This window comes from Odontomachus brunneus, unplaced genomic scaffold (genome assembly GCF_010583005.1).
Source record: "Odontomachus brunneus isolate Ranch 3 - 2012 unplaced genomic scaffold, Obru_v1 Obru_scaffold_009, whole genome shotgun sequence".
NCBI classification, from domain to species: Eukaryota; Metazoa; Arthropoda; class Insecta; order Hymenoptera; family Formicidae; genus Odontomachus; species Odontomachus brunneus.
In genome coordinates, this window is record NW_022639459.1 from 283,951 (window position 1) to 302,424 (window position 18,474).

The 18,474-nt window shown below is 40.7% G+C and overlaps 1 protein-coding gene across 8 annotated transcripts; it reads right to left on the reverse strand.

Moving 5' to 3' along the window:
- Positions 1–525: 525 nt before the first annotated feature.
- On the reverse strand, positions 526–17,782 carry LOC116840213 (oxysterol-binding protein 1). Of its 8 annotated transcripts, none has more exons than XM_032806675.1 (12): positions 17,275–17,782; positions 16,988–17,167; positions 14,451–14,516; positions 11,086–11,339; positions 10,361–10,614; positions 9,387–9,579; positions 5,886–6,181; positions 4,553–4,788; positions 4,185–4,461; positions 3,443–3,822; positions 2,606–2,826; positions 526–2,512 (listed from the first exon to the last, which is right to left on the reverse strand). In XM_032806675.1, the coding sequence occupies exons 2-12, from the start codon at positions 17,113–17,115 to the stop codon at positions 2,370–2,372; spliced, it is 2,448 nt and encodes an 815-aa protein (XP_032662566.1). In that variant the 5' UTR covers positions 17,116–17,167; positions 17,275–17,782; the 3' UTR covers positions 526–2,369. The 8 variants fall into 8 exon arrangements, with proteins under 8 accessions (XP_032662566.1, XP_032662565.1, XP_032662567.1 ...); XM_032806674.1 differs by having other exon boundaries at positions 17,238–17,782; XM_032806676.1 differs by having other exon boundaries at positions 11,086–11,291; positions 16,988–17,782.
- Between the last annotated feature and the right edge of the window lie 692 nt (positions 17,783–18,474).

Consider the following 18,474-nt stretch of genomic DNA (forward strand, 5'->3'; position numbering starts at 1 on the left):
ATATTGTATTTTTGTTTCTTTCCACACGAATTCAGCTAATTTACAAGCACTAATAATCCGAAGACAGCTTCACTACCTCGACTCACACTCGACTCTTGCGTTTTGTTAAATTATTTATTTTGTAATTAATTCTTATTTATATGTATACACAGGTGTGTGTAGTGTGTATTATTTATATATATATATATATATATATATATATATATATATGTATATATATATAATATATCACAACAATTTCAATTATTATAAACTATTAAAATTGTAATACAGCCGGTGGCTTTCATATAAATATGTCTTACACATGTGTGTATGTGTGTACATATATAAAACACACACATACATGTATATACACGCACACACCTATATATTTATATGAACCAATGTTATATATACATATACTGTGTATATGTATATATACAGCATTGGCTACAAGCTAGCCGTTTTACTCAAATTATCGTTGAAATACACTCGTGTACGCAGATGAATGCCTAATAAACGTCACGAGCTTACAAGAGAAAGATATACAATAGATTTTTTCATTTATTAATCGTTATATGTACATACTGACACACATACGCACATACGCCCGCGCGCATGTAACTCACACGACATACAAACATACGTACATACTCAGGCATTCGCTATAAATCGGTCGCGCGTGCCTATGTGTAATTGTGAGCGTATCTCTATATACTATAGCGTAGTTTTTAAAAAGGAAACGGTCGTGAACGCTCCCGGCACCCGATTTTGATTATCTCACGATCGGGGGCGGAGCAGCACTTTAGGAGCCTTCGAATCGTACTCGAGCGCCTGCTTTCATCGATCTTTTTCGGCAACAGTAACATCGGTAGTGTTCTGCGTTATGACTCGGGCAAGTGCTCGCAGTGTCATATACCTATCTAGCGGGCTGAAAATCTGCTGCGGGACGTGAAACGGCGTGGTTTCCTCGCGAGAGCACTGGCCAAACATGGAAGCATTGTCGTCCTGAATTCACGTTACGTAAAATGTCGGCGAGTGTGGTCGTCGCGTTTCGCATGTGTATCCCAAATCATAAAGTAAATCTTCGCACGAACACGCACAGTTCTATACAGATATATTCCTCCTTGAATTTGCACAATACTGTCGGAATTCGTTTCCGCCATTGGAATGCGCAATGAGGGGAAAAATTATAGCAAAGTTAAAAGTACGCTTTAATACGCGTCCCAATTAAATTGGTTTTCCAATTGTTATGACAAAAAAGTCTGTTCTCTTATTTCTAAAAGAGAAAGTGATGCTAGGGAAGAACTTATGTAACAAAAATTGTAACTTATGTAACAAAAATATGACTATATTTTGATTTATATTATATATAATGCGATTTAAGAGCTCAATTTTTTTCCTCACTACACATTTCTGCGTCTACGTAAATATTTTCAGCGACGAATGAAAATATAGAAAATTTTTCCCACATATATGTATATATGTATAAATAAATATATATATATATATATATATATACATACATATATATGTACACACATATGTATACACACTAGCAAAACAAATTTCATACAAATAACGCAAGTTTGTGAATTAGTTTCTACTTAATTAAATTTGTATTTATCTAAAAAAAAGTGAATTCAGAAAGAGAATACTGAATATTATTATTATAAAGTGAAACATATATTGAGCCTGTGATCAACTTTCAGTTATTGTGATAGTAGTCCTTTGCGTTCTCTTTTCGCGATCAAAATCTTATTGCTATTTATCAGTTTTAGGCTGAAGTAATAAAATATTCGCACCTGATATTCGACCCATGGTTTGCTCGATTTCTCACGTATTCACTGGAGTAATTTTATACGTAAAACTGATGTATATATGTAGGATGTACTGGACAGAATTTTCAAGTAGTCTTAGTTATCGTCAGTTTCGCGAAGTTAAGGAAAGAAATCAACACGAAAGCGCGCGTAGACTGGACATTAGATTAGATTCTTGGCAATCAATGATATCTCTATATCTCTTTCGAAAGTAAAAATATTAAAGATACTATGTAGCGCGAAGAAAATAGAAGGATGGGAGATGTGGGAGGGCCAAAGAATAGCGAAGAAAGATGACACACGAGTACAAGCTGCACATTGTACATGTTTGAGTGCCAACTTTGCCCACCTCTGATTGGAAGAATTAATTAATCGCTAAACCATATCCCGTAACAACCCCACTATCACGTCAACATTATTTCATAAGTATTAAGTTTCGATCTCTTTGAATAATGATCGCAATTTCTAACATCTGTTTATCGTCCATTTTTTAAACAATCCAAAACTTCTCGCGCTGCATGTACGTGTGACGAGTCACATTGTGTAATAGAATATATTTATAATAATAAACTAAAATATGTTTGGACATCGCGACCAATCACCTTTACTTTTACAATCCCAATATTCGCCGTTATATACATAACAACGACTGTCCGTGTACGGATCCTGCTTCTTCTTAAACCACAGTGGCTCGTACGACTCGTACGGGAAACCTACGGAAAAACGAGGAATATCTCGAATAAACTCAACTGCCTATAGTGTGCAAAACGTATTAAAGACATGCAGTGTTTCACAAAGAAACGTACCTTGCGCAGCGGCTTTCTCTGCGTCGTGTTCACGTGCCCGTCTAACAGCTCTTTGTTTCTCTTCCAAACGCAATTTCTCCGCATTAGCTTCATCCCATCGTCCATCCTCCATTAGCCGCTGATCTGGCCTTAAACGAGAGTCCGTTGGAGCTATACCCTCTTCCGGCTCGTTCAATTGACACGCTAATTCCGTGAACGAATAATATTTCTCGCAGTCTTCGCTGTAAAGTGTTTAATAAAAGCGTTTAGACAGACAATAAATTCATATCAAAATTGTTAGATCGGTGCAAAAAGTTCGTCGTATTAATCACAGATAAGACAGAAAGCGAAATTATCTGATTTCGAAGAATTATCATTTTTATGAGCTAAGATAAAGAACGAGTTTTTGAAGGACACTCTTGTACATTATTACAGAGGAACAATTGATGGACTATGAAAGACTGATCATGAGTGAATCATTTGAACATTGACACAATTTCTTTTATATCTATCGAGTACTTCCTATTCCTTTTAAATCTCTCAATTTTCAACTTTTTCAAACTTAAATTTCCTACGAGAATTAAGACTCCTTATCCTTCGCCGTGGGAAAATGCATGTCCTAAATTCTTGCATGTAATTTTCAAATACAAAGATAATTGGAAGAAAGCATTTGAGATCGCAATTGAGCATATTTGTAAACCTTTCCCTTCATTCAAATATCTTTCTGTTTGAAAGTATTTCCAGAATGTAATTTCTAGCCTATGACGTCACGATCCAACATTATTGCGGCGAGTACTCAAGAGTTAGTAAAAAAAAAAAAAAAGAGAAATCTTTTGCACCAATACTTAATGTACTTACAGAGGCATACGCCGTTTCCAAGCCAATATGTATGGACCCGTTTTATAAACTGGGTTATCGGGCGTACCAGACGTGCTGATTACTGGAGCAATTTCTATCTTCGCGTCCCAAGTACCCTGTACTACCCATTTGACTTCCTTGTTAGAATTCATGACCACTCCCTTCACCTTGCGTTGACTATCACGTGAGAAGTACGAGTACGGTATGTACTTCAAATGGCACTTGATACCTTCCTTATGATTCACGATATCCATATCGCCGCTCTGATCGACCCACAATTTTCCGACTATAATATTATGTACTGTAGTAGTGACTTTACGCCATGTGTAGTGTTGCAGGCCGCTGTCGAATTCTAAATGAGCGGTACCCAGAGGAATTACCTAATGGAAGGACGAGAACTTGTATTAAGACTTTTAGATATTCAAGAAATCAGTAAGAAAACATTGTTAATGAAACGTGGCCAATTTCGCAACGCTGGTGAAATCATCAACACGCGTGGCTCTTATTGGCCATTTCTTACTGATCTAATGAGAGACATACGACATTCAGAACATATAAACATTTGTATACAGGGAGTGCCAAGATACATTGAAAACGTGCCAAGTTATTAAATTTTAATATATTTTAGTGAATTTGCTAAATTGTTTAAGAATTTTTCGAGATCATGCTTATAGGAGTAAGCTTCTTGTGTATCAGTAGATTGGAGAAATTATCTCACTATAAGTAAGGAGACACGTCGCACCTGCAAATATTTCCCGCGGAATTTCGAAGCCATCGTGAACTCCTGCCAACACCGCCACTTCTGCCCCTCGCAATGTTGAGCCAGCATAGGTGGGTGATGCGACACCTGTTCCGAAATGGCGCGCCATCCGAGATCGTCTGTACGATCGCATTCGTATGTCTCGCCCAATAAAGGATTGAAAGGTTTTCCCGTTCTAGCAGCAGTTGTAGAATAACTAGATATAGTGAATGCAGCCACGTAAGCCATCTGCTCATAGCTGTCTGCACACTCCGCAGCTCTGTTCAAAGTGAAGTTAATGTATCAGTACAAATTGTCTCCTGATGAGATAACAAAGACGCGACAATTCGATACGACAACAGGAGGTATACCTGTCCAAAATGTCCGCATATTCGTAGTCTTCCGTCAGTCGTTGAAGCATACTAAGTGGTTCGGAAAAATTAACTGGCATAGGGATTTTCGACAAATCCTTGCCAATACAGTTCTTCATGATACTCCATAAATTTAAGGGATAATTTGGTTTATCAGGTACCCTAATCCTTCGCTTCCTCTTGGAAACAGTGGTCACCCCGGTGCCGCCACTGCCATTGTTTGTCTGCCAAGCGCTCTGTTGCACATACAAGGAAACATTCTGTTTTAAATATGTAAAATAAACGAGTGCTTTTCGTCAAGATTGTTTACATATTGTCTATACAATATATACAGTCTTTTTTTCATGCACAGACAATGTAAACCATATAGAATATTAATTACATTAAAATATATTAAATTAATTACATTGAAATATATTAAAAAAATGTAATTAAATTATGAAACATTTACTGTATCTGTTTAGAACTATAAATGGTGTTTAAAAAAAAAATTATATAAAATTTCAATTTCATTACGTAACAGATTCAACGATACCCACAGATTACTCATTGTCTACATAGATGACATCTGTATATCAAATGTATGACATCTTATATATAATTTATGTTACTTATGCATAGACTTGCATCTTTATACTGGTCTTTCTTTTATTGATAAATATGAGTTAAGTTTTCTTATTAGTTTTTAGTTAAAGACCCTTTTTAGTTAAATACCAATAAGATAGAGTTGAAAATAAAGAGAATAAAGATGAATCATAGAATTGTCGTTCTCCTTAGTCACTTGGCATTCTAGAAAATTTTCTTGCGATCAACTGGTATTTTGTTCACAGTTTTTTGAAAATCTTTAATGAAATCACAGAGTGCAGGTAAGCTTAGAAAAATGAACAGTGTAAATAAATTGCACAAAACCATTTAATCATGAATGTGTTTCATTGCGGTGAGTATTACGTTAAATTTTTGCCTAATTTTAAGCATTTTGATTTAGGTGACTAAACTCCTTAACTGATATACAAGTTTGTGCAAAGTGCTGATGACCAAAGGAGATACCAATAATTATATGACTCGCACCACCATAGTATGCATGTAAATAGCCAATTCTACTTCTCATCCTCCTCAGTCCTGAGACAAACTGTCAGACTTCAAAGGCGTATAAATTTCCTTATTAACAATATAAGTTAAGACAAGTGAATTTCCCGCGTATTAATCAGTAGTCCAACATACTAAATATGTGGTCACACACACTTCAAGTACAAGGGAAATCAGGTGGTGGACTTGGAAAAATGTCCAGCCGACTGGGCCGAGTAGGGACTGAGGAGGTTATAGTTTTGCTTACGTTATCCAGGTCGTCTGTGTTCGTGACAGATAGGGGAGTCTGCGCTGCCGTAGAGTCGGTCACAATGAGAAACGAGTCGGCACCGGTGGAATCAGAGACAGGCAAGGGTGTGGGATCTCCCTCCGAACTGGAACCATCGTCGCTACCTTGCGAATCAGTACGATCTCTCGTGTGAGAAATCGAATTGCTCGTGGCTACCCCGGATATGGTTAGAGTGAAGGTGTCCGATTCTTGCGCGTCATAAAATTCCGCATTATCCTCCTCGTCCTCGGACGGCGACGTGGTCACTGCGGGATCTACAATGTCAAAGTTCTCCATTTGTCGTTGGGGAACGCGACGGGACTCGTGTCGCATGCGATTTCGAACCGGGGAAGAAGACGGCGGACAGGAGGTCGAGCGTAGTCGCGACGACACGGACACGTCGCACGGCGGTCATCTGATCGCGCGAAATACTAGAGTGTGCATCAATGGGACTTGAGGATGAAGCTAGCAGTGAGGGTATCGCCTTCGGCGCGACATCAAGGTGAGGAGGAGGTGCGCGCGCGAGAGTACGTGCGGACCGAGACAATACACACGTTACTGCCACGCGATAGTCCGTGCTCTGGCAGTGGTCGAGATCGTATCATTAATAAAGAATCGATACATAGTCCATGAGCTCTCGCAATAAGGCCACGCATACCACCGCTTTGAGTGAATTTTACTGTTCCGGAGAGCGCGCGGGGATCCAACCTTTCTCTCTCTATCTCTTTCTGTCTATGTTGAGTCACGTCTCTTTCCGCAATTTCAAGCGAATCGCGCTGTCATCGTCGCGGAGCTACAGCGTGCCCGCACTGCTGCAGCAATCGCACTCCACTTCCGTGCTCCACTTGACCGAATTAAAAAAAGGAAAACAAAGGGGCGATTGGAAGCCACGGAAATAATGACCTCTCATCACTCGATATCAGATACATTCCTTTCGGCTGCACTCTCGTGCACCTTGCTACAGATTTTGTCTCTCTCGGTCTGTCCAAATTCGAGAATTAGAAGTTTATTTCACCTCAAGTGCGAGAAGTGCAATACAACACAGGTGAGAAGAACAGATCCATTTTTGAGAGTGACGACGAGAGGAAGATGTCGCGCGCGGGGAGACGATCGCACTTTCGCGCACACAGATGCCGAGGTCGGGTTTCGGGAGCGGGAGAAAGGGGGGAGGGGGGACCGACCCGTCAGTGTCGGCGGATTCTCTCAGCAACATTCGAGAGCGGACTGCGAAGTTACGAAACACGCAGACGACACTCTACCTTCCTCAGACCCGTCCTATTATTGTTTTGACAATTTCCCGTTCGCGCAATCCTGTCGGCCGCCCTCCAAGGCTGGGTGGACCACTCAAGCCGCTCGCACGAATCGGAATTCGGATATCGGGGAAAAAGAAAACGCGCTCGACAGGCAGGATTGAGCGGCGGTTTTTAGGTGAAGGTGGAACAGTCAAGCGTCACATTCGGCAAAAACGTAAGCACACGCACTCGGGATTTACAGGCGCACATATATATATACATCATATTGTATACATATATAATGTTACCGTATATGCAAGCGCGACGTGAATAAAGCTTATCTATGTATAGGGCGACATTACGTATGCCAGCGTACACACAGCTATTGGCGAAGCGAGTCGCTCGCGCCGCGCAACACGGCGGAAATCTAACCGGTGCTGCCATCTGGCACGAACACAAACAACCAGGTAAAAAAGCGCCAAGACTCGAATGTTCAAAGCGTTTTGGCGAGAGGTGTTAGAGAAGCCCGTCTGCCCCTCTTCGAAGAACTTCCTGAACTAATATACCAGGGCGATAAGTTAGAGCGAGATGAGTATATTTTGTTTCACTCTAACTCACCGCGCCAATGCGGTTCAGAGGCGGTTCTTCGAAAAAGAACAGACGTGTTATGTAAAGACAAGTGCGGAAGTCGCGTGACTATCGATCGGGACCGACATATAGCGCTAAATTTAGCGCTAAATATGGTTTCATTCTTGGGTTGAAAGTCCCACATAGCGTTCAATTGACGTTGCAATAGTCTCTAGCACGAGGGGAGATCGAATTCGATATCAGGCACAGGCAGACCATCAGATTGGCGGAAACACCAGTGAATCTATTTAACAAACACGTATTTTACACGTATTGTTAGATAGATACACGATTTTTCTCACCCTTCCTTTCCCTCTTGTTGCGCATATTTTACAAAGGAAGTGCCACTTGCCGATTTTTCCGAATTTTGGATATATTATAGAGCAGCCAAAAATAAGGGACGTATGTTTTTATTATACATTGACTTCTTCTCAATTATTATTATAATTTCAATTATATTAAAACTTCAATTATTATAATTCCAATTACAATATGTAATGTAGTGTTATGTCATTTTAATTATATATACTACAATTTTCGGTACAGTCTATATGTGGGTGGATTTGATGTGAAATTTTCTTTACCACTGGTAAAAGCTCAACTCTTCTACCTCTGGTAAAAAAAATTTCACATCAAATTCACATACCTCTAGCTATTATGAAGTTGTTATGAAGCTGTTATGAAAAAAAATTTCACATCAAATTCACATATCTCTAGCTGTTATGAAGCAGCCAAAAATAAGGAATTATATGTTTTTACTATACATTGACTTCTTCTCAATTACATTATAATTTCAATTACAGTATGTAATGTAGTGTTACGTAATTTTAATTATATATACTACAATTTCTGATCCACGTACAGTCTGTACGTGGATGAAATTTTCTTTACCTCTATCTTTAAAAGATTTTCGGAATTCATAAAAATAATAACGTATAAATAAAATTAAAAGTGAAAGTCACGAGCATTTTTTCTTTCTTGAACTACAAGAATGGCGACAACAAGAAAACTTTGAAGAAGTCAAAATGACATCCTAGTGTTAAATATCATAAAATTCTTGTCCAAAATATTTTTATTTCTTATGTATCTCTCATGATAAAAAAACAACTCTTCATAGTTAAATGTATAGAATTAATTTTGGAAATTTGTGTGCCTCAACTTTTAAACTGGACAGCACTTGTGAAAAGGGTCTCCTACTTTTGGCTACTCTGCACATATCCAAAGTTCTAAAATATTAGTAAGAAATACACATGCATGCTCAACACGTTGAACGCGCGACAGTCGTCAGCTGCTAATTAAATTACACAGAAAATAATTATTTGCTTCTGAAAAATCGGTTGTACTATCAGTAGAATCGATGAAACGAAGCGCAAAAAAATACACGCGTTTCGAGAATCACATTCGTTTGCCGTATCTTTAGTGTAATTCAATCGATAAAGTTAAGCTTTTATGCGAATCAACTCGCTGATCAATGTGTTGAAGAGTGCGGTTGTACTCAGATAGATATGCAGGAAGAAAAAAAAAAAACAAGATAAGTAAGAATATAAAAATATTAAAAACAAGATCAGCACGTGCTGACAGTAAGCGGAACGTGCAGTGAGGAAATGTACAAGTTTATTACGTGAAGGTCTGTGTCCTCCCGCGGGCGTCGCCGAAGGAATCGCGTGTTGCGCCGCTTCCTCGAGGTGCGAATGCTGCCTGGCTAGCTGCTCGACCATCTTCTCTATCCGCTCCTTCTGGTCGCGCTCGTGCTGCAGCATCTTCTTCCACTTAGGCTCCTGTTGCTGGGCTAATTGTAGGTAATCGCTGCTGGTCTGCAACAACATAATCCAGTCGTTAAGATTGCGCGTGGTAAATATCCCGCGATCTTAATCGGTATGAATGAGGAACCCGCTCCGTGAATCTCTACGTGACCTTTGAACGTGTCATCAATCTTCGCAATAAAGAGCGGATTAATTACCGCCGTTCAAAGAGATACGATCCCTCACAAAAATGAATCATTCGCTTGTGTACTTTGTATCCCATCACGATAAGATTTACCGAATGTATACAAAGATACACTTGCTGATTTCATTAATTCGCTCAGCAGACGCTTAGAAAGTGATACCGAGGACATTCTGCTTAAGAAGAGGTTCACTTCACTTAGCGTTTCCGTTAGTCTCGATCTACAATAAGTATCTACAATGTGTAGTAAGCTTTAAGCTTTAAGAAATTGACCATCATAATTGAATTATAGAAGAATAATCGTGATTGGTCAATTTCTTACGAAAACTCACTACACCTATTGTAGATTGGGACTTAGACTTTTTGCATCGTTCTCTCCAAAAGATGTACACTAGGATTCATAAATGCCTTTACACTTCCGCTATCTAGAGAATTGAACTTTTTCGATTTGGCGCATCGTTTTTCAGTAAGCGTGATTGTTAGTTACTGAAAGAACCGACAACTAACTAACAGTCACGCTTACTAAGAAACGATGCGTCAGATCGAAAAAATCCAATTCTCTAGATACCGGAAGTATAAAGGCATTTATGAATTCTAGTGTACGTTAAATGTGTATTCTCCGATCTTACAGAAATTACCGTTCAGACTTACACTAATCATAGCGTTCGCCGCGATCCGGAAGAGCGTGGCTCGTTCACTGACGGTCTTGATTTTTGCCGCTAATTCAAGGGACGGAGGCTCAAGTGTTTCCAAGTCGTTTAAGGCTCGTTGCAGCATAGTTCCTTGCTTGAATATCAAGTCATTGCACGCTTGCAAATCATCCAGCCGTCGTGTTAGATCCTTAATCACAGACGCGGTTTCCACTTTTTGATTGTCGTTATCCTGGTACTCCTCTTCCTCTTCTTCTAAAAGAGATACCGCATAAATTCGTCAGGGTATCAAGAAAAACAGACGCGACATTTAGCAGCCATGCAAACGCTTAAGCACTCGTACTTCGATATTGCACCAACTGAACTTCGTTTACAAAATGTTTATAAATTCCGTATATATACAACGTCTTTCCAAAGTTAGTTTTTTTCACTGGAATCGTATGGTTTTTTTTAACACAAATCGATATTTACACTTATACGACAGGAACTTATATCTCTTTCCGAGATATTTTACATTTTATTCCTCTTATACTTTTCAGCACAAGATATGAAATATCTCAGAAAATATTCCGACAAAAATTCATCCTTATACTTTTGTAAGACCCGACGACCTTGCAATATTCTTCATAGATATATATTGCAGTTAAGATCACTTGACGCTCGACGGCGTACGTAATGGGACTACTTGCAGCACGTAAGGGCGAGCGCGATGACAATCATACAAACCAGATTCCATCGCTTTGATGGCCTTGGCTTTGGCCAGCTCGAGGGCTGTGACCCACTGCTGTCGCTCCACCTCGGTCGCCGCTTTGATGTGGAAGGTTTGGGTGCCGCCGTTGCTAACGACGAAGGTGCAGGCGTCCACCGTGTGTATTAAGGCCCCGTGTAAGGAAATCGTGCCGCGGCAGGTGTGGGACATCTCCGCGGGGTTTCTGCGAACAGAGGAACGGAGACGCGACAATCCCAGGAAAAACATATTCCTCGATCGCCGGATCGCCGGAAAATACCGAATGACACAGAGAAAGACAGACGTGAGTTTGCAATCGGGAGTTCCGAGTGTCTTTGACTGGTACGACTTGTGAGACAGAGGGCTTTTTTTTGTCCAAGCTTGTTTCCCAAACTGACACACCAATGTAACATAATCAAAACGACGATTGTCTGCGTTAATCTGTGACACCGTACACATGTGAGTGACCTCGCCAGGGCCAGGTGGGGTGGGAGGGAGGGTGATCGGGCGCGAATTAAAAAGTATGAGAGTGTGTTAGTGTAATATATAATCCAGGGAGATATGCGCTTCCCCCCCGGCTGGAAGCGATCCCGTTACCATCCCGCCATGGGATCCCGCTCCTGCACCACGTCCATACGAGCACATCTCGCGGCACTGTCGTCCGTGTCAAGAGAGCGATCTCCGTCGTGTGATCGTGTGGGAGTTATTCCGCCGCATGAAACAATAACTCCAAAGGACGGAGGCAGAGCTCTCTCAATCGGATCATGCACGTGAGGTCGCTCGGGTTAATCGAACAACAATCGCACGTTTCCACGTGGAAAAGGAAGAACTCATGCTGGCTCGTAATTATATACCGAGTGCTCTTGAAACACAGGTCGCCAAACCTTGACAGCGCATTCCATTCGCCTCAAGGATGAAGAGCAATCGTGAGTGTATTAGGTTGGTGCGCGAGGCTTGTCGTGTTTGTCCAATAAAATAGAAAACGAAATGATCCAATGTCGACTATCATTTTCACGAATCAAGTTTCAGGACTAAGGTCGACTAAGTATCATTTTGGACATCTAATAATGAGAGCTTCTCATTTTTTTCTTCTTTTTAAAGAGGTTGTGTATATGATGTCTTTATATTAGTTTTTAATATCATGTCAATTTTTCATTGAAACTCCAATTTTACTATTTACAAGGAATCAAACACAAAAATTAAAAATAACTACGCCAATAATTACGCCAACTCCAAGGAACATATCAAACAAAAAGTGTCCATTTCAGTTTCAAATATCTCAGAATGATCCATGTTTTTCTTTGCACTGATTTGTATGTAGCAAGTTCGAATTCTTAACAAACTCATTTTGCTTTACAGCCTAAACTCTTTAATACATCCTACGAGAACTTGATAAAAGAATGACAAATCTTTTGCACCAACCTAATAAAGGGAGAGAAGCGTTCGTCTTCCGCGCAAGAAGGTTTGTAAAACGCTCCGAGAAAGTCTCTATAACATATGACCCTGACATATCGACTGCTAAATATGAGTTGCCTCGTAGCCAGCATGCGGAAAGAATTCTCTGCTCCACAAGCCAACTACGAGTTAACTCGTTCTTCGGCTTTTTTCGCGCGAATATCGAATAATAAATGTAATATAATTAGCATATTAAGCTGATTTCGAAATAGTGTGGGGAACAAAGTTTCCTCCTGTCAGTATTCCGTGGTGTTGCTGATATTAGGTTCATATATTTACATTTTCATATACACAACTAATAAATAACAGGAAGTCCCATCGAGATATAAACTCGGATCAAAACTGGATTCAAAGTTCCGAGTGCAAACGTGTCACTATTATCATTATTAATTGCATCTGCATTAATTGTGCATAGAAATTTAGATATATAGATACCTAGACATCTACAATTGCTCTCTTGTTGTTCTTATTATTCGAGTTTGATCAAACAGGCTGTAATCGCTTTCTCGATTTGTCGTCATCCTCAGGGTGAGCAGAAGGCAAACTACCAAAATTTGATGAATTATCTATATACCGTGTCATGTTATCAACAAGAAAAACGTATCGAAATTATATTTCCTTTCCAAGGTGGCGATACACACGGTGTTAATATGGATCGTCTCAGCTCGTTATAAAACTCATTATTTACACTGGGTGCTGCTCGTCCCCGAGTCACAGATTCTTTTTTCGTGAGTCGAGTGCAGTCGACTTTTCCTCGCATTTCGAAAAACTTTCCACTCGATTGGACTCTTATCAGTGATAAATGGACGTCGAATTTACGTAAGAATCCGTGACTATGAGGGGGAGGGGGGAGACGTAACAATGACGAGTGAACGTATTCTGTACATTAATCAATCTTGGGCAGGGTTAAATACGTAAAAAGATCCAAGAGTAAACTAGGAGAATCTACCTGATCGAGAAAGGGGCAAGTGAGGAGAAACTGAGACCGACTACTAAAACTCTTCCGGTTGCGTCCGTTGCGCCCGGAAAGAAAAGACGTTATCTCGCGGGTAAGCTCTTCCTCTGCGGTCAGTAGAACTTTTGAGCTTTCGCGCCCGAACGGGAGATGATAAAATGAAACTGTCCAATTGACTAATTCCTCTCGATTAAACAAGCAATACTGTCTATTACAGATGGGCTATCAACGGCAGCTCCGTCAGTCCAGTACACTGCGTGAGACTAATAAATCAACAAAAAGTGTGACGAAACAGACTTGAACGAAGGACGAACTTAAAACTGGCAGACTGTGTAACGTAAAATAAAAGCGACACAGTTTGCTGCTCGCGGCTGTACGTACAAAAACACATCAAAAGAAGAATAGAGAGAAGAGAGAAAGAAGAGAGAAAGAAAAGAGAAGAGAGGAGAGAGAGACAGAGAGGGGGGGAGAGAGAGAGAGAGAGAGAGAGAGAGAGAGAGAGAGAGAGAGAGAGAGAATAAAGAATATACAGGTGTAACGTTTTTAGTATATTTAGAGCATACACGACGAGGATATATTTAATTTCCAGATAACAGACACGTACCATAGATGTAACATATCGCTTACACGTTATAGGCAGGTAGAGAAAGCGGATGAAATCGCATGAAGGATATTGACAAATCAAAACTGCATATATGAACATGTAGAACTGAATGACCATATGGTGTAGGTGTGTGTATGTGGGTGTGTGTGTATGTGTGTGCGTGTGCGGGTGTGCACGTATAAAAACGAATAATAGAGTATTAAACAATGATAGATGACAACTCCGAACGTCCTCGGTTGCATTTCCTTTTCTTTTTTTTTGTTTGTTTTAATTACAAAGATTTGCTGAGAGGAGAGTCGGGGGAACTTTGGCGATATCGAATTTTTTTCTTTTTTTTTGTATTTACTTACTCGGAGGCTCTGCCAGCCCTCCGCTTGCGTCGCGTTGATATCTTTGGCCCCCCTGTCGGTTCAGCCCTAAACAATCCATAAAACAAATAGACCCCGTTCACATTGTGCAACATATGGGCAAGGCTTATTGCTTGAAATTATGTTCTCTTTTCTCATTGTCTTCTCTTCTTTTTCCTTTTTCATTCTGACTATCGCAAAGTGATACAAAAGCGTAGCGGTGTCGTAAGTCACCTCGTATTCGCGGGTCGCGAAAGGAAAGAAAGAGAAAATAAAAATTACAAGATCGGTAGTATATCGAGAGGTGACACGAGGAGAAGTTCGCTTGACTGTTCAAACGCAATTTGCGTATTTTGAGTGCACGCGTGTCTTCTTGTTTTGTGCGAAAAGCATCACGACAGACAATCGAGAATTACTTATTTGTACAATGAGAACTCATATAAATACATTCCAGAACAGTTCGCGAAGGTGCATTGCAAACTCAAATCACACAAAAACTGTGCCAAGCGGAATGTCAAACGAAAAATCCTATGAAAGCCGGTGCGTAATCGTTTGTCAGAGATTATGACTGCTCTATCGGAAAGATTAGAACGAGACTTAGGTATGGTCGTTATTTGCGCTTGCGTCGTAATGTTCCTCATTCCATTCTGCCGATTTTAATGAAAAAAATTTCTACAACGAAACACGCGAAGATCGTGAAAAAAAAAAAGAAAAATTATAGACGTCATTGCGGTTGTGACTGCAGACGAAGTACCTCGCTGCGAAGTACAACAAAGCGCTAAATAATTCAAGAAAATCTCGCAAGATCAATATAAAAGAGAGAAGAATATATAAGGCAGACATGTACATATATATAAAATAAGTACCCTTTGATGCGCGCATACAAAGAGTACCATATCACATGCGAGGATTCGAAGTATTTTCTTTTTTTCTTTTTGGGAGATAGTATCCTGATTTTAGTTAGTGACAAGATATCGCAACGCGGATATCTTACGTTAAATTTCATAACCAAGGGGTAAAATCTGCGGTGAAAGATTAGAAATAAATCCTACTATCACTAATCCTTCATTTTATAACGCATCTTATACACTAACAAAAAGGTTGGGTAATAACCATCAAGCCTGAATAATAAATAGTTACCAGATGCTTTATAGTTGTGAAATAGTTTCGATTAAACGTGCAGACGAATGCAATAGAATTTGGTAAGTTTTAACAAGTGCTTTTAGCAAGGCTTAATATCTGTGTTGTCTACAAAACTTTGTAATCGTTGCTGAAAACTTGATGACTATTATCAATTTATGTATCGCGTCTCTCGTGCGTCTCGTGTATGTCGAGATATGCTACGAACTCGGATCAACTTAAAAGCGAATAGAATCCCGAGCAAAAACGGCGGCTCAAAGTAATATAGTGTAGCTGATTCTATGTTACTTGAATAAAGTTCTACCATCTGAAAATGAAACCGCAGAGTTGATCGCATGCTCTCTTAAAAGTATTGAAGTTTTCGTTTAATATCGTCGCTGATGCAGTCTATTGCAAGCTCGTTAACATTGTAATTAGTACGGCTAAACTAAACCGTCTCTCTCTCTCTCTCTCTCACAGAAATGGACGAATAAGGAGCTGTGCCCGGCGCGTTTGCCGAGCAATCGTGTTGCACGAATCTGCGAAATGAGGACATAACTCGCAAGAGGTCTGCTCTTTTCTGCTGAACTGCTCGAATTGGTGCAGACGCTGTGCAGAGTGAAACGGAATATATCTGTCTCACTCTAACTTATTGCAACCCGTTGTACAGGTCGAGATGGTTCAGCTAAGAGGAATAAATCTTAGATCTCTCCGTGTGCTTTTGCATCTTTAACGTCCACACGCCGTGAACAGCAATGTGTGCAGGATAGATCCTGACGGGTAGATGTAACGTCTAAATTAACAATTAGATGCGTTGCTCGCAAAGCACCAATCATGGGGGCGGTGCTTCACGTGGCACGAGAACATGACAACGCGTACAACGTGTCTCGTCGTGTGTATACACGACACTTCAGATACATATGATCGGAAGCACGATGACAGCTCTGCCTCTAGGCTATTTTCGAACGGGATTCGTCGAAACGAGCAGTCATCGCGCACATAACCTAGTCGCGACGCAACGACCAGGTACAGCTCCATATTGCACGCATTCGCAACGTGTCAGAATTTTTCTCCTCGCGCTGGCGCTCGACGTTGTCTACCGCCGTGTATGAGACAGAGAGAGAGAGAGAGAGAGAGAGAAAAAGAGAGAGAGAAAAAGAGAGAGAAGGAGCGGGAGGAAGAGAGAGGAAGAGAACGGTAACGAGTTCGCAGAAGTCGCTCGTGCGATTTGAACATGATCTCGTCAGATCGATCGTCTTTAGCGTTTTTGCAGGTAAACACGTTACGTCGAACGACGGCGAAAAGACATCTGAAAGAAGGAGAGGAAGAATGAGGAGGGGGGGGAGAGGGGCAAGAAGAGGAGAAGAGAGAAAGAGAGAGCGTAATAGGCTATAAAAATCTGATGACACGTAGGGAACTACCTGTAATACGACAGGAGGCCATTTGACAGAACGAACCAACGGCGTTGATAACCTTTGAGATAATTCGTCCATTTGAAAAGCCAGCCTTTCATTTCCTGAGCGCCGTGCTGGCTCTTCGGGTCGCCCATATTGCGCTGCGAGGTTTCGCGTAGCGGTAGTGCTCACGTTTCACACGTTTCCCTGAAACGATCACACAAATAGCGAGCCGTTGATATCTGTCTACACATCACCCGCGTTATGCAGCAGCCACCATTTTGATAATCCCGTCGAAAGAAGTAGGGGAGTACCGTCGCATGGAGAGATTCGCACTGTGACTGCCGTCGCGCGCGCACATACGCCACGCCGCACACACACACACACACACACACCACACACACGCACGCGCACGCGCTGTAATGTACCGCAGCGAGATTCGACGACGCGTGTATATACGGCCGGCGATGTCGATCTCTGTTTGCGCAACACGCGATACAACCCGCAATAACGATGTCCTCGTGTCTAACAGTGTCCTCGCCGATGAGCGAATGGGTCTGTGACGTCTGCTCCTCTTCCTACTTCTCGCCATACACAACACACATATACACATACACTATTTCCACTAGATTGAGTCACTGCTTCGCCACGTTTCTTTTTAATAACGGTCTGCTCAACCCTAACCTCATATGATCTCTTCTAGGCTGCAATTTACTGGACACTTTGGAATTTTTTATATTTGGAAACGTCTTTTATACTAGAGACTAGTGACGTCATTCAGTAGATATGTTTCGAAGTATTCATCAATGGTTTGTCACTAATCTAAACAAACCTATCTTTACTTTACTTAACCTAACCTTTATGTCATCGTTGATGTAACGAAGGATTTACATTGCGCACGCTCCGATGTACGCAGATCGATATCCAATAGGAGATTTCGTTTCCTAGAGTTTTTAGACAGCATCATTGTTGTCTCTAGAAAGTAAACTCTTTTATTGGATGCACAAATGTCTATACTAAACTAGATTGCTAACAAGCTATCTAATGGCTCCTGCACACAGAATGTGGTAATCCTTGACGCATGGCAGAAATTCGCATGACAGCCAATCAATATGCTGGTTTCTGTAATAACCTTCTAGTTCTTACGGAAAAACAACATATTGAATGGCTGTCGCGCGAACTTCCGCCGCGCGGCAAGCATTACCGCGTCTTGTGTGTAAAAGCCATAAGGAGAGCTCACTAGTAGCGTTATTAAAGGCGATCACACATAAAATTCCTTAAGAACTTAAAACGTAAGCGTAAAGAAATCAACTAATCCCAATCGAGCACTAGGCTCTTCGTAACCCCTCCATTATTACGAAGAACCGAATACTCGATTGGGATTGGTCGATTTCCTTACGCTTACAATTTAAGTTCTTACGGAATTTTGTGTGTGATGGCTTTAAGCGCTACTGTGTCATTCGTTGCGTTCAGCAGAGAAAGCTTCTTTGCAACTGTTGTAAAATTCGTGATTG

Coding starts and splice junctions, on each gene's coding strand:
- LOC116840213 (XM_032806670.1), bottom strand. CDS start 11,545: ATGTGTACGGTGTCACAGATTAACGCAGACAATCGTCGTTTTGATTAT. Junction 9,580..10,360: donor CGGCGAACGCTATGATTAGT/GTAAGTCTGAAC, acceptor ATGTTGTTGCAG/ACCAGCAGCGATTACCTACA. Junction 4,789..5,885: donor ACACAGACGACCTGGATAAC/GTAAGCAAAACT, acceptor TATGTGCAACAG/AGCGCTTGGCAGACAAACAA.